At 43.2% G+C, this 25,059-nt stretch overlaps 1 protein-coding gene across 1 annotated transcript; it reads left to right on the plus strand.

The window, feature by feature from the left end:
- Nucleotides 1–10,468: 10,468 nt before the first annotated feature.
- On the plus strand, nt 10,469–23,689 carry LOC134601554 (uncharacterized). Its single transcript, XM_063446073.1, has 3 exons — nt 10,469–10,503; nt 22,475–22,593; nt 23,117–23,689. Exons 1-3 carry the CDS (start codon nt 10,492–10,494, stop codon nt 23,682–23,684), a joined length of 699 nt encoding a protein of 232 aa, XP_063302143.1. The 5' UTR covers nt 10,469–10,491; the 3' UTR covers nt 23,685–23,689.
- The last annotated feature ends 1,370 nt before the right edge of the window (nt 23,690–25,059 follow it).

A 25,059-nucleotide genomic window follows, 5' to 3' on the forward strand; every position in this document is an offset into this window, starting at 1 on the left:
GGTGGCTTTAAAAGTGCAGTTTGCATGTGAGTGTCAGTATGCCTGTCAGTGTGTGTGTCAGTATATCTGTCAGTGTGCGTGTCACTATGTCTGTCAGTGTGCGTATCACTATGTCTGTCAGTGTGCGTATCACTATGTCTGTCAGTGTGCGTATCACTATGTCTGTCAGTGTGCGTGTCCGTATGTCTGTTAGTGTGCGTGTCCGTATGTCTTTCAGTGTGCGTGTCCGTATGTCTTTCAGTGTGCATGTCACTATGTCTGTCAGTGTGCGTATCACTATGTCTGTCAGTGTGCGTGTCCGTATGTCTGTTAGTGTGCGTGTCCGTATGTCTGTTAGTGTGCGTGTCCGTATGTCTTTCAGTGTGTGTGTCAGTATGTCTGTCAGTGTGCGTCACTATGTCTGTCAGTGTGCGTCACTATGTCTGTCAGTGTGCGTCACTATGTCTGTCAGTGTGCGTCCCTATGTCTGTCAGTGTGTGTCCCTATGTCTGTCAGTGTACGTGTCACTATGTCTGTCAGTGTCCGTGTCCGTATGTCTGTCAGTGTGCGTATCACTATGTCTGTCAGTGTGCGTGCCCGTATGTCTGTTAGTGTGCGTGTCCGTATGTCTTTCAGTGTGTGTGTCAGTATGTCTGTCAGTGTGTGTCACTATGTCTGTCAGTGTGCGTCACTATGTCTGTCAGTGTGAGTGTCCCTATGTCTATCAGTGTGTGTATCACTATGTCTGTCAGTGTGTCTATCACTATGTCTATCAGTGTGTGCCCCTATGTATGTCAGTGTGTGCCCCTATGTATGTCAGTGTGTGTCACTATGTCTGTCAGTATATCTGTCAGTGTGTGTGTCACTATGTCTGCCAGTGTGCGTGTCAGTATGTGTGTCAGTGTGTGTGTCACTATGTCTGTCAGTGTGTGTTATTATGTCTGTCAGTGTGTGTGGCAGTATATCTGTCAGTGTGTGTGTCACTGTGTCTGTCAGTGCGTGTCAGTAGGAGAAAACTTTTACCCCAACGTGCAGCATAGATGTGACTAGACTATAACTCATTATATGGGAAGGACCAACCAAAAGATATTGGAAACTACCAACCAATATATATATTATGGTTACTAGAATAGAGCCTATATAACGGCCAATAGTTGTTCTTTATGGGTAAACAAATAATATAGTTAATTAAATTGGAAAAATATGTTTTGGTATGTACTAATAATAAATGTTCCGAATTTACAATCTTTCATGAACAGAAGCCTCTTATGTACCAACAGTTTCAAAATAAGTGATATATGAAAGCAGTATTAAATAAGAGTTTTACCAAAGAAAGACATTAGATAAGGCTCACGCCACAAGAAATTCTATTTTTAGAGATTAAACACTGAATATGATTAAGAAAAGTTAAGAAATCAGTTCACGTGAACCGGACTCTCGATGTACCATGTGAATAGTGTAAGCTTACCTTCATATATTTAAATCTTCAATGTAGAAAGTGTTGCGTAATGTGTTATACATAATATAGAAAATAGTGCTAGATTAAATAAATCAATGTACATTATCAATGTAAAAAATTTACATTGAACTTTTATCATCATGACATTGTTTTAAATAATAATTCAACGCAAGCTGTACTATTGTCCAATGCTCATGCCCCATTGGGGACCCAATGTACTAGTCAGAAGCTAGACTATGGATTGCCCTCTGCTGTTACAAAACATATTACTGGGAATTTAAAATGAAGTTCCACAGGATGCAGTCATAGATGGTGTGTGTGGTAAGCCCTGTTTTCTCTTGCTCCAGTCTCAAGAGTTGGCTACTCCCCACACTAGAGTGGAAACTCCCTGGAATTCTCCTGCAATGATCAAGTTCAACTGTAGGCAAACATCCTGTCATAGATGCTTTCTTTTCTCCTGCTTTAAAAGTTAGTTACTCCCCATAGAATCCTGCAATGATCAAGTATGGTTTGCACTTTTGTCTTGCCTTTGTGAATTGCACCCATCTTGTATAACAGTGCACGCTCAAAAAGGAATCCTCTCACAGAGCTTTGAGCATGTTATAGGCTCCATCACACAATCCAACAACAGATTGATGTCTGCTTGATATCCCACGAATTTCTCACCATGTTCCTAATTGCCTGCAAGAATTTCGCTGAATTGTGCTTTTGGTCCATGACTTCATATTTAACAGGAGAGATAGATTGACCTGCTGTTCAACAGACCCACTTACAGTCTAACATGCTGGTGAGGTTAGACTTCCTTCATTGCCACACCAATCCACTGTGGGATGCAAGTAGCATGCCAACAAGAAGAGGAAGGCACGTTGGCTACTGGAAGCACTCTATAAATCTGTGGTGAAATGCACCCACTTACCTACAGCTTTGCCCGGTTGCTCCTTCAGTAGTAGCTCACAGGGACAGTAAAGTAACAGTGTTACAAGGGAAGTACAGTCATGGGAAGAAAAAAGTACACCCTTTGCTAAAGCTTGGCTGAAACTGGGTTATGCATTATGACATTGATCTCAACACAAACCAGCAAATCGTGATGGGGCCTTAAGAGAGCTGTGCATAAACAAATGCCAGCAAACGTCAATGAATTGAAGCAACGTTGCAAAGAAGAGTTTGCTCAAATTCCTTCACAATGATATGAGAGACTGATAAAGTCATAGAGAAAATGACTCCAAGTTATTACTGCTAAAGGTAGTTCTACAAACCATTTAATCATAAGGTGTACTTAGTTTCATGGCTCTCCATGTTGGCTTTATATTTGTTTACTAAATCATGACATGGTGCTCTGTCTTGTGTTGGTGTTAATCTGAGGTTGGATTTTCCTAATTGTAAGACCTGCTAAGGAACACATGATTGTTATTATGTCCTGATATGTAAAACCATAGAATTCAAAGAGGGTGTACTTTCTTATTCCAATGACTATACATATTGGGGAGCCAGGGCCTGCATCAGTTGCTTAAAGGGCTACCTATCTATTTTGGAAAAATAAACCCCCTCACAGTAATCAGTTGGGCTGTTAGGTGGGTGATTTTGTTATCCTGCTGTATTAGCATGCCATGTTCAAAAGTAGGCTGGTGAACATGTCCCTGGTACAATGAGTAACAAATAACAGTCCAGGCACTCAAGGTGAAAACAAATAGTAGATTTATTGGAGCAGAAACAAAAACCAACGTTTAGACCGATCCGGATCTCTTTCAAGCTATCACATCACAATGGGTTTGAAAATTTTACTCAAAATTGGACAGTCACAGATGAGAGAGACTGAGTAAAGTGCAAGAGAAAGGCATTGTAGCAAAGATGCCTCTGCCACAAGCTGCTCGAGGAGCCTACTGGCAAGCCTCCTTCCCAAGGACTATGGGCCACGTTACAGCTTTTTTTAAAAGTTTGTGCGGACCACCTCTGTCCTAGTTAACCTTATTGACCTCTCCTGACACCTCAACGTTCTAGTGTGTGGCTGGGTGGCCGCCGTTCGTATGCGCTAACACATGGGATCTGAGTTGGTGGCCATCTTGTTCACACGAATGTGTTTGGTGTCGAGTGCGTGGAACTAAAACCGGATACTGAAACTCCCGAACACCGCTGAACTTTGATGAACGCCTGCTTCTTTTCTATACAAGTCAGGAGAGCGCCATTCGGTAGTTTTGTTCACATGAACTAGGCAAACAAACGCTACCTAAGAGCCAGAGGATCCGTTTGTTATTTCATTCTACTTTTAAACTCCCGAAATTGACCGACCACTACCACTTTTTGTATGGAACTATTTGGGCAGAAGCCTCCATAGAAAATCCGAACCACTAAACCGATCTGAGTGATTTTTGGATATTATGGTCACTCAGATCAGGGCCATCCAGGGATGTAACTATGGAGTGGGTACCGGGTTGTTTTATGTGTGTTTTGGGGTTTTAACGGAGCCTTCCATTAATGGACGCTTCCTAGCTTGCGCCGAGGACCACAAGCACCGCACCGGACACCACAACCACTGCAGATTCCGCAACTGCCGTAGCTTGACTGGAGTCTCGCCGTCTTCCATCCACCCTGGATCAGCTTCTGTCCTCCAGGACCATGTGGGAAAGACCTCTTCCTTCAACCCTGTATGAACCTCCAGCATCCAGGACTGTGTGGGGAAGACCTCTCCTCCAAGGAGAGCGTATCAGGCACAAGCTCTTAAAAGAGCTAAATTATTCAAGCTCAGGGGAGTATGCAGAGCATAGCAATCCCCAGTGTGATTATAGCAGCTCCCTCCAATAACGAGACAAGGCTACATTTTGAGGGATCAAGAAGAACTCATGTTTAATGGCAGGTACTCTGCTTTTATGCAGTGCTCCCCTGCAAGGGAGACGCCGACAGGCAATTAGGCATTAACCAACAAGATAACGGTTACATCACACAGATTCCCTCCCCTCTGCTTGGGAGATAATTGAGTTTCTTATTGTATCTACTCAATTATCTCCAAGCTAAAACTTACACATTTTTATACATTTGTATGCACTTTCATAACTTTCCCATTTTACATGGTACATTAATAAAACTTACATTTTTATAATTCCAAAACTATACATCCAATATTAATAAAAGTCACATAGTATTAATCAGCCCACTTTACTTACAAACATGTCCAAAATAAGCCAATTCCATACAGGGGTTCAAGAGTTAGCTGGAAGTCCTTTATTTTACACCGAGAAATTGACTAAGTCCCATTCAAACAAGCGTTCGAATCTTCGAACGGGACTTGGTCTCCAGCAGCGGTGTCGAAGAAGGTACGGGTCAGCGGTGTTCGTGCAATTGGGTAGCCGTAAACAGTTCCATAGATTTGGCTGCACACACCGCTGACCACGTTCGAATAAGTTAAAATGGACGCCGCCATGTGTTCGTTTGTCGAATGGCGGCCACTTCGACGACTTTGGCACTTCGACTGCATCCGAAGTGCCAGTTTAAAAGTTTGTAACACTGTTCCAAAGCATTTAAAGGGCCAGAACAGCATTATAAAAATCCATTGTGCCCAAATGCAGTTCTTAAAGGGCAATACATTCCAGGGCCATAGTCGCAGGGCAGGAGGCTAGCGATCAGTCCTCTCCAATGCCCAGTGGCAAATGGCAGTTTGTCACAGGGGTGTTGTGGAATTGTTGTATTTTCTGTACCTAGAGATAATTGAGTTTGTACAGTTCCTGACTCAATTATCTCTCAGGCCCAGGGGAGTGGTTTACTGTCTGTAGAAATTATGGAGCTTTTGCCTGCATTGAATAGACCTACTCCCAGCATTAAGTCTCGGCTACTGTGTGGGGGGGGGTGCTATACTACTGTACAGCTATACTCTCTACAGGAGAGCTTAATCACTTGGAGCAGTGCCTAGGACCTTTTCCAGGGTGGGAAGAGATGGCGAGACCCAGGCCAAGCTGAAGCAGCTAGGGGCTGTATCACTGACGGTGTCCAGGTGATAACAAGGAAGCATGTTTGGCGAAGGTACTCGGTCGGAGTACTGGAGCTCCGTCACATTTGGTGGCAGCGATGGGATGGTTTTCTAGCAAGTGGGGAACTATCCCAGGGACACTGGTGCATCTTCTGTGATCCTGGGAGAGGGATAGCGCTAGCACCCATGCAGCGTCCCTGTCTACAGAGGAATCCCAAAGGTGTGGATCGCAGAGCTAGTGGCCCAGAGTGGGGGCCAAGCGAACATGACGTATCGCTATGAGGGCACCTCCTTCATTGTTGATGTAAAGAGATGGCGAGACCCCGGCCAAAATGCGTCTGCTAGGGGCTGAAGTGCTGATGGTGTCCCGGTAATAACTAGGAAGCTTATATGGCTGAGGTACGTGGTCGGAGTACTGGAGCTCCGTCACATTCATCAATAGGGCATGTGGTGGGGTAGGAGAAAGGAGAAGTTCAGAAACCTCCTCATCTGAAACTGAACTACTTAGTGTAGCTGAAAAGGACAGGCAAAGAATTGGTCAGCTGAGAGAAGAAGCAAGCAAGACAATTTATTTTCTGATGTTTTCTGTGAAGTAGGATGCAAAATTCACAGCAGTGAGATTAATAGGTGGTGGAGGCGTTTGGGGCTGCATGAGAAGGTGAAGAGGGAGGTGAAGTAAGTTTAGTGAGAGAGAGAGGGCACAGGTGTAGGAACACAACATAGATTTGCAGCCATCCATCCAACTTCCTCAAATAACAGTTTGACACCCTCAAACACTGTTGCAGGTAACAAGTGGATTTTGTATGCCAGATTGGTATTTAGTTTGGTGGCGGAGTTCCAGTACTCCGACTGAGTACCTCCACCAAGTCTTCTTCCTTGTAGCTATCAGGTACCCTGGAGCACTTCAGACCCAGTCGCTGAGACTTGACTGGGATCACAGAGGGCCTTTTCCACCCTTGACCAGGCTACTGTGATTATAGTGGGTATGCCCACCTGCCACGTCAAGGCAGACCTCTTAGGTGGGTCCTAACTCTAACCATTCGCCTTGCTTCCTTGAGCTTCTGCAAAAATATCTCTAATGAGACAGAAAGGGGTATTTTTTATATACATCCCTACATGCTTATTAACCCTTAATAGGGAACACATGGGATGGGCAGCAGCATTGAAACCTAGCTGCGTGATACAAAAGTGAATACAAATACAAAGAAACTAGTCCTGCGATCAAACTCCCATTACTCCTGGGCGGCAGCAATGACTATAGTACACATCAGCCAAAATACATATAGTAAAAAACAAAGAAAAAAAGTTACCTGCACTCTTTCCACATCTCTATGTATTTTTAAACAAATGGAGGTTTTTAGTTAACTGGACACACTTTTCATAAGCAGATTATATACCTTGGTGAAGGTTAAAACAGCAACAAACTTTAATATACATAGCACACATATTTATACCCCAAACAGAGTCATTTATATACAAAAGGGAGCATAGAGCACTATAGTACAAGGAAGGTTGGGGCCAGACAATAGCAAGGGCTGAGAACCAAGAGGGCAGCTAGTTTAAACTGGTCTGGCAGTGTCCCTGGGACAATACCCCACTGGACAGTAAAACAGGGCAGGAGAAAAAGCAGAGACAAATAATACATTCAACATACCCTGCACCAATACTGGGCACAGGGTGCCAAAACACACGAAAAATTGGTACCCACACATAGTGTCTGTCTTCCATCACCAGTGATGGTGACTACCGTCACATATCTCCCCCCCCCAAAGGTAGACTAACCAGGCAGCAGACCTCCAATCGGTCTGTGCCTGAGTTAGTCGGGTTAATCCCAAAAAGTCCCTCATTCCTGGCAGCCTGCTCCGTAAAGTTCCAGATAGTTTGTAAGTCTGTCCCGGTCTGGTGTATGGGGCCCTCATAGCCAATCAGTCCATAGAAGTCTGGTTTAGGCAGGCCAGACTGGGCTTCCTGGTCACCCTGTTCCCCTAATAAGCAGAGGGTGACTTAGACATAAGAGGGGACTTGGAAGTAGAGATAGGGAGTTCCCCGTGAATCTGCCATGCCCCCCCTACAAAACCAAAACCTAGCCCCAAATGACCCCACTCTCAGCGGGGCACTGTGATACCCACACACCCCAACAGTAAATCTGAAACCCTTTGTCTCCAGCCTAGTGTAGTTCCCATCACATTTCTCTCCGGCCAGAAGGAGTCCAATGCAGGAGGAGACCTGGGACAGGTTGACTACTTGCAAGTTAGTCAGTACATCCAGCCCACCAATGCCATCATCAAATCGGTACCCAAACAAATTGCCCATCAAAGAGCAGCACTCAACCAACCAACCTCTGCCTCTCCTAAAGCATATATCCACTGATCGGGAAAAGTGTCCACTGCCCCTTTTCCCTGGAGTCCTTTCAGTGGCTGAAAAGAAGGCTGTATAGCTGGGGAAACTCTGACATGCAGTTGGGGATCCGGGCCAACTGTCATGCATCCATGTGATCTAGTTGTGGAGACCACGGTCTCATCCACACATCCTAGGCCAAAATCCTCACATAGACCAGCGTCCCTCTGTCTCGGTGCCAGCTCTTTTACTGGGGTTGTACTTTGCCATTGGGGAGAAAGACCAAGCATCTCCTCTCCCTGTGTCGAACTCTGCTGCTGGGGAGAGATACAGACTGTCTACTCTCCATATAACGCAAACGGCAGCTAGGGAGGGAGCCAGCCCATCTCCTTTGTCAGTAACTAACACACACCACTGGGGAGAGAGGCCAACTACCTCTATTCAGAGTAACTCAATCTGTTGCTGAGGGGGGAGACCGACAACCTCTACCTCTGCTCCCTGGGTTTCCATGTCAGGAGGTGGGGGATCTGGGATGGCTGCCCAGTATCCCTGTGATTCAGGTGTGGAGAATACAGTTCCTTCCACATCTTCCTGGCCAACATACTCAGATGCAAGGTCTATTAAATCCCCAGTCTCTGGTACCTGCTTCTGTGCAGATCAAACATTTGCCTGTAATCCAGTTCAAACTCCCACTCCATGGTGGCCAGGTGGGTCAAATCAGGTTCCAGGTCAGTTGCTTCTGAGAGATCTAGTAGGTGTTCCCTATTTTCCCAAATGTCATAAAGCTAAGACCTCTCAGGACTAACAAATTCAATTTTATCCTCAAAGGCCTCCCACAATAGGCCAGGGCCATCATAGCCCTCACCCTCTGGAGGGTCGTCATCCACTAGAAATAGGTACTGCTGGACTGCATACTACTTTAAGGCCTGGAAAGAATCATCCAGTCACATTTCTTTTTGGACCAGCTCCTTCAATTTGAACACCCATTCCGCCTGCTCACTGAAGAAATGCATCTGCAAATCAACTTGATCCCAAAATTGTTGCATAATGGTTGGTAGGCATTCTCCCTGTAGACCACAAACCACCTCAAGGACATTGTTCAAGAGATCGCGACGGATCATGTCCCGCCGGTCCAGTCTTCCTTCTGTCAAGAAAGGGCCATCATACTGGGACAGAGCTGCTTGTAGCCTCCACTGGAACTCCTCCTCGGATTGGGATGCTGCGAGGGGGCTAGATCTACCCATCTCCAAGAATTCCAGTCATAGTCTGGAGGTCCCCCAACCGCAATGAAGCCATCCCACCTCTGCCAAAAATTTGACGGAGCTGCGACCAAGTACCTCTGCCAAGTATTCTTCCTTGTAGCTATCAGGGACCCAGAAGCACTTCAGACCCAGTCGCCGAGGCTTGACTGGGATCACTGAGGTCCTTTTCCACCCTAGACCAGGCTACTGTGATTATAGCCCTGGACACACTTTTCATCAGCAGATTATATACCTTATATACGACTTCTTGCTGAAGGTTAAAACAACAACTGACTTTAATAGACACAGATTTATGCACCCAACAGCTCCATTTACATACAATAGGGAGCATAAAGCACTACAGTACAAGGAAGAGTGGGGCCAGACAATGGTAAGGGCTGAGAACCAACAGGGCAGCTAGTTTAAACTGGTCTGGCAGTGTCCCTGGGACAACGCCCTGCTGGGGAAACAATAGGACAGTAAAAAGTGGGAGGAGGAGGAAAGGCACAGATGAAAAATACATTTAACATACCCTGCACCAATACAGGACACAGGGATGCCAAAAACAAGAGGAATCTCAGGTGGAGAATCATAGTGTCTGTCTTCCATCCCCAGTGACGGTGACTACCATCACAGTTTGACCAACAAGGTGGGCAGTAATTGGACATATCTTATATAGAAGAGTTGTAGAGGGTAGATGCTATAGAAGGTCATGTGGTAGTCGAGATCAGTAAGAGTGGTAAGATGTAGATGGAAAGCTTCTACAGATCAAGATCTTTCAGTTTTCTGTAGAGTGTAGGTGTGGCACATGAGGGAGTTTAAGCAGGATAAGATTGCAACTTAGGAGATGATGATCAGAGAGAGGGAGATGTGTGATAGACTAGCAATAGAACAGTGATTGCAGAAGGTAAGGTCTAAAGGGATACCAATGTCTGGATTTTATAATTAAGGCCCCCGAACAGGTCTGAATTTGATCCAGATTTCAACTGGACCAAATGCTGCCAGATATCTGAAATCCATTGTGAATAAAACACATGCCACATGTCAAAAGGGACAGATAGAAGGAGACCAACACCGCTACCTTTGTGGTCACCAGGTCTGGGAGAATGTGAGAGTTGGAGGCAGCCAATGCCATAAGCCAAAGAAGCAGTCAGCGGGGGAGAGCCAAGTTTCAATGAAAGAAATCAAAAAGTTGGAAATAAAGGAATCATGAATGAAAGCGGATTTGGTACATACAGAGCGAGCATTCCAGGGGGTGCAGTGAAAAGGGATAGGGCACATGGCACATCACAGAAGGTGTTTCTGTAAATCATTTCAAGAGAACTTGCCACGAAGGTTTGTGGTGATATTGTGTCTGCATTTTACATGTGTTGACACATATATTATCTTTAATCTGTCTGTGCCACTTGCAGCATTGGGTAAAGAGATGTTATCAGCATTGATGCATTGCTATAAATACTGTCACTGACAGAGAGAAATTAGAGAATACGTTGTCTGATACAATCCATACACTCACTATGGCATTTCAGGTAAGTTATAAAACCAAACAAAATGCTATAACATATTGCATTATATCTGTCTATACATGTTACTTATTTCAAATAAAACAGATTTTAACTCACTAGGGAGTTAGTGTGATTACGCGCTTCAATAGAAAATTAAAGGGACAGCTCAATGAAGTGGTCTGGGTGGCAGGTCCCTCAGGTTTTAACCCTTCAGATGTAAACATAACAGTTTCAGAGAAATTGCTATGTTTACATTTGGGGTTAAGCCAGCCTCTAGTGGCTGTCTTCCGGACAGCCACTAGAGGCGCATCTGCGACGCTGGAGGCATATTATGCCTCCATCGCGCAGAGCATCCATAGGAAAGCATTGAGAAATGCTTTCCTATGGACACTTTGAATGCACGCGCGGCACTTACCGCACATGCGCATTCGGCTCCTGTGACGTCAGACGGGGGAGCTGACGTCGGAGTGGGAGGAGAGGTCACCAGCGCCGAGGGAGCCGAGTGCTGGATTAAGGTCAGCTGCTGAAGGGGTTTTAACCCCTACAGCGCCACGGGAGGGGGACCCTGAGGGTGGGGGCACCCTCAGGGCACTATAGTGTCAGGAAAACCGATTTGTTTTCCCGACACTATAGTGATCCTTTAAGAATTTGTGTTTTTACAAGCAGCTCAAAACCACTTGAGGTGGGATCTCTCTTTTCCCTCACCTATATAAATTATAAAAAAACAGGTGTATATAAGTGATGAACTTATATAAAAATAGTGGGGCGCTCACAATAAAATCATATGTAAGGGATAATCATAGCCCTACCTACGGTTGTGTCAATATTGTTTAGAGATTGAAATATGTGGCTCAGTGTTTTTATTTCCAGATGTACTCTTGAACTTGTCTTCAAAGAGGGTACACTCTTGAGGCAAAACAGACCAGCAGTATTAGTGTAGTATATCTAAACACCATATACTGACACGATGATATTAAAAAATCTCTCACCTTTACTAGACTCTTACAAATCCCTGGCTTTTGGGTGGAGAAGCCTAGTGTCAGCTTGTGGGGTGACAATGCCCCAGACAATAATTTGGAACCTGGATACAAGACTAGGACTATCAGAAGTACTTATATATATATTTATTGCATAATTAGTTGAAAACAACAATTGCATAAAATAATAAATAGATAGATATAAATAGACAAAGATAAAAAAAATAGCACTTATCAGAGTTCTGGTGTAATAGCCTAGCCAAAACACGCGTGGCTCTCAAAGCTTCATCATTTGTCAGTAACAGGATCCAGGTCTAAATGTCCATATTTAAATGACCATGCCTCATCAATTGACATGATCATGTGATTTTTTTTTTTAACCAATAACGCTCTTTTTAGGGCATTCTGCAGTCGCTTAATGCTTTAAATGGCCAATTTATTTAACTAATTAATAGGAATAGGTCTGAATGGTTTATCCCCTATACATGGTATTATTAACATATTATTATGGAGGTATTAGTGCCATACAGACATACTCCTATTCCTGATTAAAAATATCTAGGTGGTGAGTGAAAACCATGTGTCCAGCCTGGAACCCCACCAGCTTGAAATGTCACCAGCCGCCACTGAACAGGTACTGGGTATTCAATAAGGGCAAAAAGCTATGAGGGTATTTTGGGAAATAGTCAGTGAGCGCTTCAGCACTTTATTTATTAATTCACATGGAAAAAATATCAGTTTACATCATTAGACAATAACCCTGTGGGTGTCCACCTTGTGCCGTGTACTTCTGATTATTAAAGAAATTATGTAATTAATGTGCAATGCATTCCACTGATGCACATTGACCAAAACTGGAATGAAATTGGAAACTCAGAAGGGACCATGTAGAAAAATTATAGCATTTACCACTTTTACTTTCTGGTTTCCATCTGTTTTGGCAAGGCAATTGCCTTTTATAGGCTGGCGAGATAGCTCAGTGGGCTAATGCATCAAGCAGTAGAATCTGGTCAACTGTTGCAGGTTCCAATCCCAGTAGGGTTGACTCAGCTCGTAATCACTTTACGCACTTATCATAAGGCTTTAATATTGTACCGAATGGCTTTGCCCCATTTGGTACGGGGAACTCCACAGCAGGGTATAAAATTAGGAGTCATCTACTAAACAGCACCCTAATTTGGAATTCTTAAATTGGCAGTCCTACTAAAGGGCACCAAAACAGCATTTAAAGTGTAATAAATCAATTAGCAGCACAGAATGTGGTCCTGCATGTTTTTGAAGAAGAAAAATGTAAGGGAGGTTGTTCCCCCAAAGGATGATGATGATAAGCCAGAGCCAAAGCTGTCCACCTCTACAGCATCTTCAGCTGCAGGCAGCAGCACCGCAGGTCAGCCTACTCAGCAGCAATTACTTAGAAAATAAATGTCTGACCCACCACCTAGTAAGAGAATGCCTGTATTATAGTCTAAATTTCAAATGTGGTGAAATCGTAAAGTGTCAGTTCATGTTGAATAGTAGAAGAAGATGACGGATCCTGCTAAATTTATTAGTAGACTGTTTACTGAGCAACAGGAGCAGCTCCGTCAAACGTACAATCAGCCGTGAGCCAGTACGGTCAGCAAAATCCAGCAGCCCTGTATTGCAAACTAGCACTACTACTCACTCTAGAACTATGCATATTCAGGGAAGAAAGTAGGCAGTACCGGTGTCACCACTATTACCTGCAAACTTAACTTTTTCACCCTCCAACAAAAAAGTGTTTAGGGAAATTCTAACAAGCTTAGAATTAGGTTTCGATCCAGAGGAATAACAGCAGGAGCCTATTGTGATGACTCCATCTTCTGATGAACTAAAAGAGAAGGGTGGTAGTAGTAGAACCTAACCATCAGCCGACTCTTGAAGAATTTGGTGTTGTACATGTAAGGGACAGGACTGATCGGTCAGCTTTTTGCTGTTATGGGAGCTTCTTTTTTCCCTAGTAGAGATTAAGCCATTCAAACAAGTGATATAGGCTCTCAATTAACACCAGTCTTCCAAAAAACATTTATCAGGAAGGTAAAGACAGAGTTGCTTGATTTCACCGCTCCTCTACAATCTGCTCCAAGATCCACTTGCTATTGCTATCTGTTTCTATCTCAATATTTCTGGATACTCCCTGTTCTAGAATTATTTGCAGGTTACATTATGATTGCTTTAACTGATCCCATCACCTCTCTCCTTGCAATACAGTAAACACTCGCACATTTTATAAGGGTCTCCTATCATAAAATGAATTGGTGTAAGTCTCAGGCACTGCCAGTGGGTCTTCCAGGGGAAAAAGTGATGTCCTTGTATCACCAATATCAGCATGAGTGGAGAGATACCTTTCTTACATACCTAGAGATTCAGATCCCCAAACATTTTCAGTCCATTCGAAGTTTAATTAAACAAAACAGTGGGCTTAGATCCTGAGATGGAAACATCTTGACCTCTCATGATTATCTAGGATTGCAACAATTAAAATGCCCATTTACCCCAAATGATTATATTTATTGAACACTAACCCTCCTAGTGTCCAGCCAGAGGGCTTTTAAACGATATGTAGATTCCCTTAAGCCCAGATGTATCCTCAGAGGTTCTATGTGTTTGGCGCGGTGCATGGGTGGATTGGGACTACCTTGCATATGCACTTATCATAAGGTTTTGATATTGGCACAATGTGCAATCATGGTTGCCCAAGGTGGACTGGTTCTCTGGGTAGATATGGAGGATTCATTGATTACTAGTTATTTATTTAAAACCCAACCAGGCTTCGTCCACCCAATACCTTGTTTCTGCCCTCCACTTAAAACTTCTTTAGTGTTTGGAACACTATTGCTTGTACACATATTTATTTTAACTTCCTGCCAATACACCCATTACCTATTTGGAAAATCACATTCTGACCCTTTCTTTGCACGCATGGCAATGCAAGAGTATCTAGGTGTCAGGATCGGGACAGGGATCCAACACGCAGAGTACAAAGAGTGGAAAGGTACGTATACCGGGCCTTAGAATGGCCGGACTAACGTACCGAGAGTAAAGAATAGTCAGAGACAAGCCGAGGTCGAGGGAACGAGAAGACAGATAAGCGAGAGACAAGCCGGGTCAAGGGATAACAGAGAAACAGGGTAGTACAACGAGCCGAGTCAAAACCAAAAGAGCAAACTAGAATACCAGAGCACTGAGTGACTAGACAAGCTAGAACCACGACAGGGCAATGAGCTGAAGTAAGGAGTAAGCTTAAATACCCTGGTTCTGGATGGAAATCACGCCTCTGAAAAGTACCGATTGGATATCGGACACTTGAGTGACAGATAGCTCGTGCTAGCGTCATGACGTCACGTATTGAGCGTCCTGCTAGAAAAGGACGTGGATTCCTCGCGGCCGGTGTTTAAGTGACTGGATGAACCGCGAGGAACGGAGAGGACAGCTCGCCTGGACGGATACACCACCAAGTCTCTACCTCCCTTAGAGGTAGAGGCCTCAGGTACCCTGACAGTACCCCCCCTCTCAGATACGCCCACCGGGCGGAATGAACCGGGGCGAGATGGGAAGCGAAGGTGAAATGCTCTGCGAAGGCGAGAAGCATGGACGTCCTCCTGAGGTACCCAACTCCTCTCCTCAGGACCATATCCCCTCCAGTTGACCAGATATTGCAATTTTCCCCTTGAAATTCTGGAGTCAATGATGGAGCTGACCTCGTACTCCTCCCGACCCTCCACCTGAACAGGACGAGGCGAGGAGACCTTAGAGGAGAATTTGTTGCAAATGAGGGGTTTCAACAAGGAGACATGAAAAGAGTTAGGAATGCGTAAGGCAGGTGGCAGAGCAAGGCGATACGCAACCGGATTGATACGAGTGAGAACCCTGTAAGGACCTATGTAACGAGGAGCAAATTTCATGGACGGAACTTTTAGGCGGATATTCTTAGTACTCAACCATACCCTATCCCCAGGAACAAAAACAGGAGCCGCTCTTCTATGTTTGTCCGCGTGTTTCTTGAACAGTGAGGAACTATGTAATAGAATTTGTCGAGTTTGATCCCATAATTTCTTCAGGTTGGCGACATGATCATCAACCGACGGTATCCCCTGAGAAGAGGAAACCGAAGGAAAAATCGAAGGATGAAAGCCATAGTTCATGAAGAAAGGGCTAGAGCGAGTTGAATCGCAAACAAGGTTATTGTGTGCGAACTCCGCCCAAGGAATCAGACCGACCCAATCGTCCTGGTGTTCGGAAACAAAGCAACGCAGATACTGTTCGATCTTTTGATTAGTACGTTCAGCAGCTCCGTTAGACTGAGGGTGATAGGCAGAGGAGAAGTTCAATTTGGTGCCCATTTGAGAACAAAAGGATCTCCAGAAACGTGAGACAAATTGAGAACCTCTATCAGAAACAATCTCTGAAGGAATCCCATGTAGGCGAAAAACTTCTCTCGCAAAAATCTCCGCCAATTCAGGGGAAGTCGGAAGTTTAGGTAATGGCACGAAATGAGCCATCTTGGTAAATCTATCCACCACCGTGAGAATAACAGTCTGTCTTTTGGAAGCAGGCAAATCAACGATAAAGTCAATGGACAAACAGGACCAAGGTTTCTCAGGAATGTCCAAGGGGTGTAACAGGCCACATGGGGATGCATGAGATAGTTTAGTCTTGGCACAAGTCTCACAAGCTGCGACGAACTCCTCAATATCCTTACGAAGTGAAGGCCACCAGAAATCCTTGGATATCAGAGAGTACGTCTTGCGAATACCAGGATGACCAGCTATTTTACTTTCATGAAAACATTGTAAGAGCTCCAGTTGAAGTTCAGGAGGAACAAAGTTTCTTCCCTCAGGAGTGTTTCCGGGAGCTAGATGTTGTGACTTCAAGATCTGGTCAAGTAGCGGGGAATGAATTTTGAGACTGGTATTAGCAATAATATTGCATTTGGGTACAATGGAAGACAAAAGTGGTTCAACTGAAGCAGAGGGTTCATATTGGCGAGATAGCGCATCGGCTTTAGAATTCTTTGACCCAGGTCTGTAAGTCAGAACGTAATTGAAATGGGTAAGAAACAACGACCAACGAGCCTGCCTGGAGGACAGACGCTTGGCCTCTCCGATATAAGACAAGTTTTTGTGGTCTGTCAGGATGGTAACAGGATGTAATGTACCTTCCAATAAATGTCTCCATTCTTTCAAAGCCTTGATAACCGCTAGTAATTCTCTGTCACCAATGTCATACCTGCTTTCAGTACCGGTCAATTTTTTAGAGAAAAATCCACATGGATGTAATGGTTTATCAACACCCAACCTTTGGGATAGAACAGCACCTAAACCAGTCTCTGATGCGTCTACCTCGAGCAAAAATGGCAGAGAAGTGTCAGGGTGAACTAAAATTGGAGCGGAAGCGAAAAGCTCCTTGAGAGTCTTGAACGCAAGAAGAGCTTCAGTAGTCCAATTCTTAGTGTCAGCCCCCTGTTTGGTCATGTTAGTGATAGGTGCAATAATGGAAGAATAGCCCTTAATAAAGCGCCTATAATAATTGGAAAAACCAATAAATCTCTGTATGGCTTTAAGACCTGTGGGTAAAGGCCACTCTAGAATGGATTGGAGCTTATCCGGATCCATCTTAAATCCCTCCCCAGAGATCACATAGCCGAGAAAGGTTACCTGGGTTTGATCAAAGCTACATTTCTCCAACTTGCAGTACAAGCCATGCTGGAGAAGCTTGTGCAAAACCCTCCTGACTTGTTTGTGATGAATCTCAATGTCACTAGAATGAATGAGTATATCATCTAGGTATACAATGACGCACTCTTGCTGAAATTCCCTAAGAACCTCATTAATCAGATCTTGGAATACTGCTGGTGCATTGCATAACCCAAAAGGCATGACGGTATATTCATAGTGGCCATATCGAGTATTGAATGCCGTCATCCACTCATGTCCCTGCTGGATTCTCACCAAGTTATATGCCCCTCTGAGGTCTAACTTGGTGAAAATTGTAGAGCCCTTCAAACGATCGAAGAGTTCGGTGATCAAGGGAATCGGGTAGGCATTTTTAATGGTTATCTTATTCAGGCCTCGATAATCAATACAAGGTCTCAAAGAACCATCTTTCTTTTTAACAAAAAAAAATCCAGCCCCGGCAGGGGAGGAGGACCTCCTGATGAATCCCTTGTCTAAATTCTCGTGAATATATTCCTCTAGGACTGAGTTCTCCTTTATAGATAATGGGTATACATGACCTCTGGGAGGCATGGTACCAGGGAGTAGGTTAATTTTGCAATCAAAGGACCTGTGTGGGGGTAAGGTATCGGCTTTCTTTTTGTCAAATACTGCCTTTAAATCTAGATACTGAGGCGGAATTTGTGTCTCTGTAGGATTGTCAGAGGTATTCGATGTATTAGTTAACCCAAGAGGTAAGACCTTCCGCAAGCATTTTTCTTGACAATTCTCTCCCCATGAAACTATCTCCCCTGATTCCCAATTAATAATAGGGTTGTGTCTCCTCAGCCAGGAGTACCCCAGAACTATGGGAATAGACGGAGAAGAAATGAGCATCAAGGATATATCCTCTTTATGCAGGATGCCAACAGTCAAGTTAATCGGTATGGTCTCATGAAAAATAACAGGCTCAAGTAACGGTCTACCATCGATGGCCTCAACAGCCAGAGGTGTCTCTTTTAACTGGGATGGAATAGCATGCTTGGCAGCAAAACCCTGATCTATAAAGCTCTCAGCAGCTCCAGAATCGATTAGTGCCATAGTCTTAACTACTCCCTTCTCCCACTTTAAAGAAACGGGTAACACAAGCCTGAGCTCCTTGTAGTTGTGAATAGAGGACAAAGTAGAAACACCCAAGGCCTGTCCTCTAGAGGAACTTAGGTGCGAGCGTTTCCCGAACGATTGGGACAATTTAGGCGTAAATGACCCCTGACTCCACAATACATACATAAACCCTCCCTTCTCCTGTACTGTCTCTCCCTTTCAGTGAGATGAGTACTGCCTATCTGCATAGGTTCAGGAATACGTAAGTCTTCGAACTCAGAGATTTGAAAGGTAGGCGCTAGTTTAAAGGAGGGTCTACGGGTCCTATCTCGAGTGTTCTGCCTCTCTCTTAAGCGTTCATCAATACGAGATATAAAAGAAATTAAATCCTCCAAATTTTCAGGGAGTTCTCTAGTAGCGACCTCGTCAAGAATTACATCTGATAACCCATTCAGAAACACATCTATATAAGCCTGTTCGTTCCACTTAACTTCTGCCGCCAAGGATCTGAACTCTAGTGCATAATCCACAAGTGTTCGATTGTCCTGTTTAAGGCGCAACATTAATCTAGCTGCATTGACCTTTCTGCCAGGAGGGTCAAAAGTTCTTCTAAACGCAGCTACAAAGGCATTATAATTATAGACGAGTGGATTATCATTCTCCCATAAAGGATTGGCCCATCTCAAAGCTTTTTCAATGAGCAGAGTAATAATAAATCCAACTTTTGCTCTATCTGTAGGATAAGAGCGGGGTTGTAGTTCGAAATGGATGCTAATCTGGTTTAGAAAGCCACGACACTTCTCCGGTGACCCGCCATAACGTACTGGTGGGGTAATACGGGAAGAAGCACCTACAGTGGCTACCTCTAGACCTGAGACTGCAGGAGAGATAGAAGGGGTACGTGTCTCCTCAGGTGGATTACTAGCACGAGACAAAAGTGCCTGTAGTGCCAAAGCCATCTGATCCATCCTATGTTCCATGGCGTCAAACCTGGGATCCGAAGAACCAAGCTGACTGTTTGTACCTGCAGGATCCATTGGCCCTGTCGTAATGTCAGGATCGGGACAGGGATCCAACACGCAGAGTACAAAGAGTGGAAAGGTACGTATACCGGGCCTTAGAATGGCCGGACTAACGTACCGAGAGTAAAGAATAGTCAGAGACAAGCCGAGGTCGAGGGAACGAGAAGACAGATAAGCGAGAGACAAGCCGGGTCAAGGGATAACAGAGAAACAGGGTAGTACAACGAGCCGAGTCAAAACCAAAAGAGCAAACTAGAATACCAGAGCACTGAGTGACTAGACAAGCTAGAACCACGACAGGGCAATGAGCTGAAGTAAGGAGTAAGCTTAAATACCCTGGTTCTGGATGGAAATCACGCCTCTGAAAAGTACCGATTGGATATCGGACACTTGAGTGACAGATAGCTCGTGCTAGCGTCATGACGTCACGTATTGAGCGTCCTGCTAGAAAAGGACGTGGATTCCTCGCGGCCGGTGTTTAAGTGACTGGATGAACCGCGAGGAACGGAGAGGACAGCTCGCCTGGACGGATACACCACCAAGTCTCTACCTCCCTTAGAGGTAGAGGCCTCAGGTACCCTGACACTAGGTCCTGAGGACCTCTATAAAAATCTATTTATCCAACCTTTGGTTTTTTTAACAATATAGACACAGACATAATTATGCCAGACACAAAGGTGGAGCCTAGTGCCTGTACGCTTAGCACATATTCAACCAAGCCAATCGGCCTTGATTTGGTGGAGCTGTCCAAAAATTCAGTCCTTGTGGAATTCAGTTTTCCTTTACAGCATGTGGCGCACTCGGCTGCAGAAACAGATAAATGTTATAATAAAAAGTGAGGAATGTGGAAGGAATTTTGTGTAGAGCCAGATAACATCCTATCTGTGATAAATGCTGAAGGGGTCAGGGGTGAGAGTGGAGCAGTGAGAACTTGAGCACAGTAGAACAGGTTGGAGGTTGCAAGGGGCGAGGGCAAAGCTGATTTGTGCCTTTTGTCTTTGTCACTTCTTCTCTTCACTTTCCCATTATTTCTTCCGCTTCCTTTCTGCTGTTTCTTATCATTCCTGCATGCATAAATACCTCTGTATGGATATTCTGGTCACTCTTGGTACCATTTTGTTTTCTGGACCAATTATTTCGGGTGCAATGCTCTTTATTATAAGACTAATACTTTTAAACACTTTCTCTAAGAGTGTCTTTGTTTGTTACATTGTATAATGATATTGATGTTAGAAAGTTTTGGAGTCCAGTAGCCAGATCAGCAATGTTTTCTGCCAGAGGTAGCCACTCGTTACCCAGGTGGTTGAGCCCCTGAGCCTTGAGTGGCCGTCTGGTCTTAAGCAGAGATGGTAGACTGGAACAGAGAGATGATAATCGTCGTGAGGCAAGCCGAGGTCAGTGGGAAGGCGAAGCAGCAAAGTCAAAACGGTCCAAATTCAGCAACAGGTAGGAGAAACAGGAACAAGCTTGATTAGAGAGTACAGGAACCACAATAATCTGGCAAAGGTACAGAGACAGGTAGTGGCTTTTATAGGCCAAGAACCAGACACATGACCAGACACAGCTGAAGAGACTTGTCACTGATACCAATGCTTGTAGAGTCAAGGTTACCAGATCTCAGGTACTAAAAGGCAGGCTGGTGTACTGGTAAGGAAGAGGTTTAGCAGCATGTAAACCAGGGTGCGAAACCCAGCAGAGTCAGTTCCTCACACATTGCTAACAATTCATGGACACATCATATCCTTTGACACATATTTGTTTTCGTTTCTGATATCTCAATATCCCAGTAGACCTTCATTTGTGGGGAATAAAAAGAATGAAACTGCCACTCCGGCACAGCAAAGATAAAACATACTGTATCACTGCTGGTCTCCCTCCCTCAGTAGCTGCAGTCACAGTTTCTGGAAAAAATCTTCTTTTTTGACCTCTGTTGGCTAATTGTCACTTTAACCCCTTAAGGACACATGACGTGTGACATGTCATGATTCCCTTTTATTCCAGAAGTTTGGTCCTTAAGGGGTCTCCATTCAATCCCCCTTTTACCTGGTGCTAGGAGTGACACTGAGAATCTAGAACTGAGATGAGCACACCCGGGGAAAACATAAGGCAGAAGAAGCAGGTAAACATTGACTAAGATCATATTTACCCGCTGTTTTTAGCCTGCAGAATGAGGCAACTGTTTTGTGCCTGTTTTTAATTATAATTGGCGAGTAAATGAGCTTGTTTGAAAACGACTATGCTGTTGGTATAGTTTTTAAATAAATAAGGATTTTAAAATAAATGTGGGAAAAAACACAGCGACCAAATATCCGTGACTGATGGCAAGTAGCTGTAAATGTAAATTTTTAAATAAAATGCTCAATATCCTGGGGTGTCTACGTTCAATGTATATACACATTTTGGAGTTATATTGTAAAGGTGCCATAATAAACTGCCCCAATAAAAAGTGATTTCAGCAGGAAATCTGTCCCTAATTTAATCATACATCTTCCTAGGAGAACGTAACATCATAACTATACAGAAATAGCAGAGATATCTCCACCCAGCACAGCCTCTAATGGGGCAAATATGAAGGAAGTTTAACATGAGTCAAGAAAAAATGCTAAAGGCTCAGGTTCGCACTCAATGGGTTCAAATAAATATGGAATATACAAAAAAACCTGGCTGAAAGAAATCTGGTCATTTCCTAGTGTAAATTATTTAATGGGATGCTCCAACATATATGTATTTTATGAGTTTTGGGCAAATTCATTTTTGTCTGCTCAATTGTGTGCAGTGTAGTGTTGTAGCATTTTGCATCTTAACTCTGTGTTCTCTGACCCACCTCCTCCATTCTAAAACACGTCCTTCGTACTCACAGCACCGGGCTAAGTGATGTCAAAGTTCCCTGTTTGACCCTCGCTCCGTACTTGCAGTGTGTCATAAATAAGACAGCTTTTAATGCCTTCCAATAATGCAGCAAGAGTTTCGGGGATTGTGATTTGATCACTTCCATGTTAACGGAGCGTTAATTACAGGAAATATAAAGCCTGGGCAATAACTTCAAATGTGGGTATCTTTATGTTATGTTGGATTAACTATTTTCCATATCTTTCAATGCATTTTATACAATGTATTATAAAGAATAGGTCTGTTCCCATTTGGAGATCCCGTTATACCCTCCATGAATTATCCCTTCTATTAGTAATGAGGAGAGTAAACTATTTTTTTGTGATTCCAGGTGTGTAAGTTGCCCGTTCTCTGCCTCCTGTTCTGTTACTGGAGCTCGACATCAACAGTGACCGGATTTACTACTGAACAACTAAAAAGGGTAACGGATTATGTCAGCCAGACATACAGGTAGGGATCTGTTTCCGTTTTCCTGTTTGTCGCTGTGTGTCGATGTGCAGGAAGCAAGCTGTGGATGTAGTGATGGAATAATATTTATTTTCTGGGAAATATAGACCTTCAAATAATCCACCGATCGGCTGCTTACAATGTCTAGGCTTGTTCTGGATAAAACTACTTTACTACCAGCTTGTTTGTTTTTTATTTTAAAACAAATGATAATATAGCATTTATTATAAACTTGATTGTATAATTTTTACAGAAATGTAATACAATAGTAGTTTCATGGTTAAATAATAAATAATTAAAATGTTGAAATTTAAATGTATTAGTGATATTGAAGGATAAAATGTTTTAGAGATCATAGGATATCCTTTCCCTGTTGAAATATTTTATATCGGATTATTGATAATTTTTGTTAGTTAACGATGTTCTGTGAGTACAGTAACTTCAAATGTCTATGCATTAGCATTGCACACTTCTGTGCAAAGTACCATATATTTTCTTAATCCCTCTTGTCTCTCTATTAATACAGTATTACTGGAGAGTACGCCTATGTGATTAAGTTTGATAAAACTGAATGTAACCAACTGACTGATCAAAATATAGCGGATGCTTTGGAAAAAGATACAGTGGATGATATAACAAAGTCACTCAGCAGTGAAAGTCAGATATACGAAGGAACACGGATGGTAATATCATTACATAAAGACCTGGGTAACTATGTAAAGGAGCACGCCGCATATCGACTTCTATATCCAACTTCTGGGTCAAAAAAATCGCCATTGGAAAATCTAATGAAAAAATCACCCGGTGCTGGATGTGCAATATTCTTCAGTTTAAACTCACCGTGTCAAGCGTATTGTACCAAACCCAATCGGCGATATCATATTGTACAAAAACTACGCCAGTTTAATAGCATCAAAAAGAACATTAACAAAGCATTTGTTTTCAAGGAGCTTTACAATGAGCCAAACTTTCAAGTTTGCTGTCCTGAGAAACGCTTGAAAGCAATTGATAAGAAAATGCCCCTGTATCGCTGTGACGATGACTGCTTTCTATGCTTTCCAAATGGCGTCTTTAATCATAAATGTATGGCTTAATCCAGTACACAAATTTAACCTGGAGGATAATGCCTATAGTCTCATAGCAGTAAAACCATTACAAGGCGCTGTAGTGGTTATAGAAACATAGAATGTGACGGCAGATAAGAACCATTTGGCCCATCTAGTCTGCCCAATTTTCTAAATACTTCCATTAGTCCCTGGCCTTATCTTATAGTTAGGATAGCCTTATGCCTATCCTACGCATGCTTAAACTCCTTTATTGTGTTAACCTCTACCACTTCAGCTGGAAGGCTATTCCATGCATCCACTACCCTCTCAATAAAGTAATACTTCCTGATATTATTTTTAAACCTTTGTCCCTATAATTTAAGACTATGTCCTCTTGTTGTGGTAGTCCCCCCCACCCCCCCCCCAATGTGCTTAGAGTGTCCCTGTAATAATCACACATAATCAGCATTATTTACCATTATAATTAAACATATAAATGTGTTTCATTATATATCGGTTTCCTACATAATAAATATAACATGACAGCCTGAGAATGTATTGTCTTTATTTCTGATAAATGTTAGAGAATGATCTAGTAATTTATAATCTGGTATGTAACGTTCAGTTTATACCAGTGCCAACTATTATATTACTGGAATTCTATCAATATTGAATCTATTATATTACTGCTGGGGAGTACTGTCAAGTTTAAGCCTGGGTAGTAAGTACAATCGAATGGTCATTTATTTACTCCCAGATGTCCGTGTGGATGGTCTGTTTACATAGAGCATGTAATATATATAGATGTGCAATTATGTGTCAACCACCTGCAAGACATCATACAAACTCTTTGGACAAGAGAAAAAGAAAATGGGAAAAAGGAAATCCGCCCACTAAAGATGGGTGGAGTCCATTCCCACTTACTGACTACTCCCTTAAAGTAGAGAGTCACATAAATATGGTAATAAACCTTTATTCAAAAAGATATAGTAATTGGTAAACAAATTTACCCGAAAAAATAATAAATTTTAATAGTAAATACACCCTAAAAAGTGTTTAAAGTGAAAGAGGCAAAACCACCTATTAAAAAACTGGAATTGCTCCTGTATATATACCCATATATGTATAAGGGAGCAGAAATGGATGGGTGTGAAGAGACCTTAAAAAAGGATCAAATGAACAACATCCACCTCTCCTAGATAGGGTAAGGCTAACGGTCTAGTCAGGTTCTAGCAAAACAAAGCAACGAAAATAATAAAGAGTGGATACCTGCTGAAATAGCAGCAGTTAGAGTGTGGAGAACTGGTAAATACAGTGGTTAGTTAGCATAAACGTACAGGAAGGTACAGCCAAGACTTTCTTAGAGTCTGTTTGGATATTCCTCCATATAGTGAATAACACTATGGGGAAGAGAACAGTCCTT

The sequence above is a fragment of the Pelobates fuscus genome, chromosome 3, assembly GCF_036172605.1.
Source record: "Pelobates fuscus isolate aPelFus1 chromosome 3, aPelFus1.pri, whole genome shotgun sequence".
NCBI lineage: Eukaryota > Metazoa > Chordata > Amphibia > Anura > Pelobatidae > Pelobates > Pelobates fuscus.

Coding starts and splice junctions, on each gene's coding strand:
- LOC134601554 (XM_063446073.1), top strand. Junction 22,594..23,116: donor TATGTCAGCCAGACATACAG/GTAGGGATCTGT, acceptor CTATTAATACAG/TATTACTGGAGAGTACGCCT.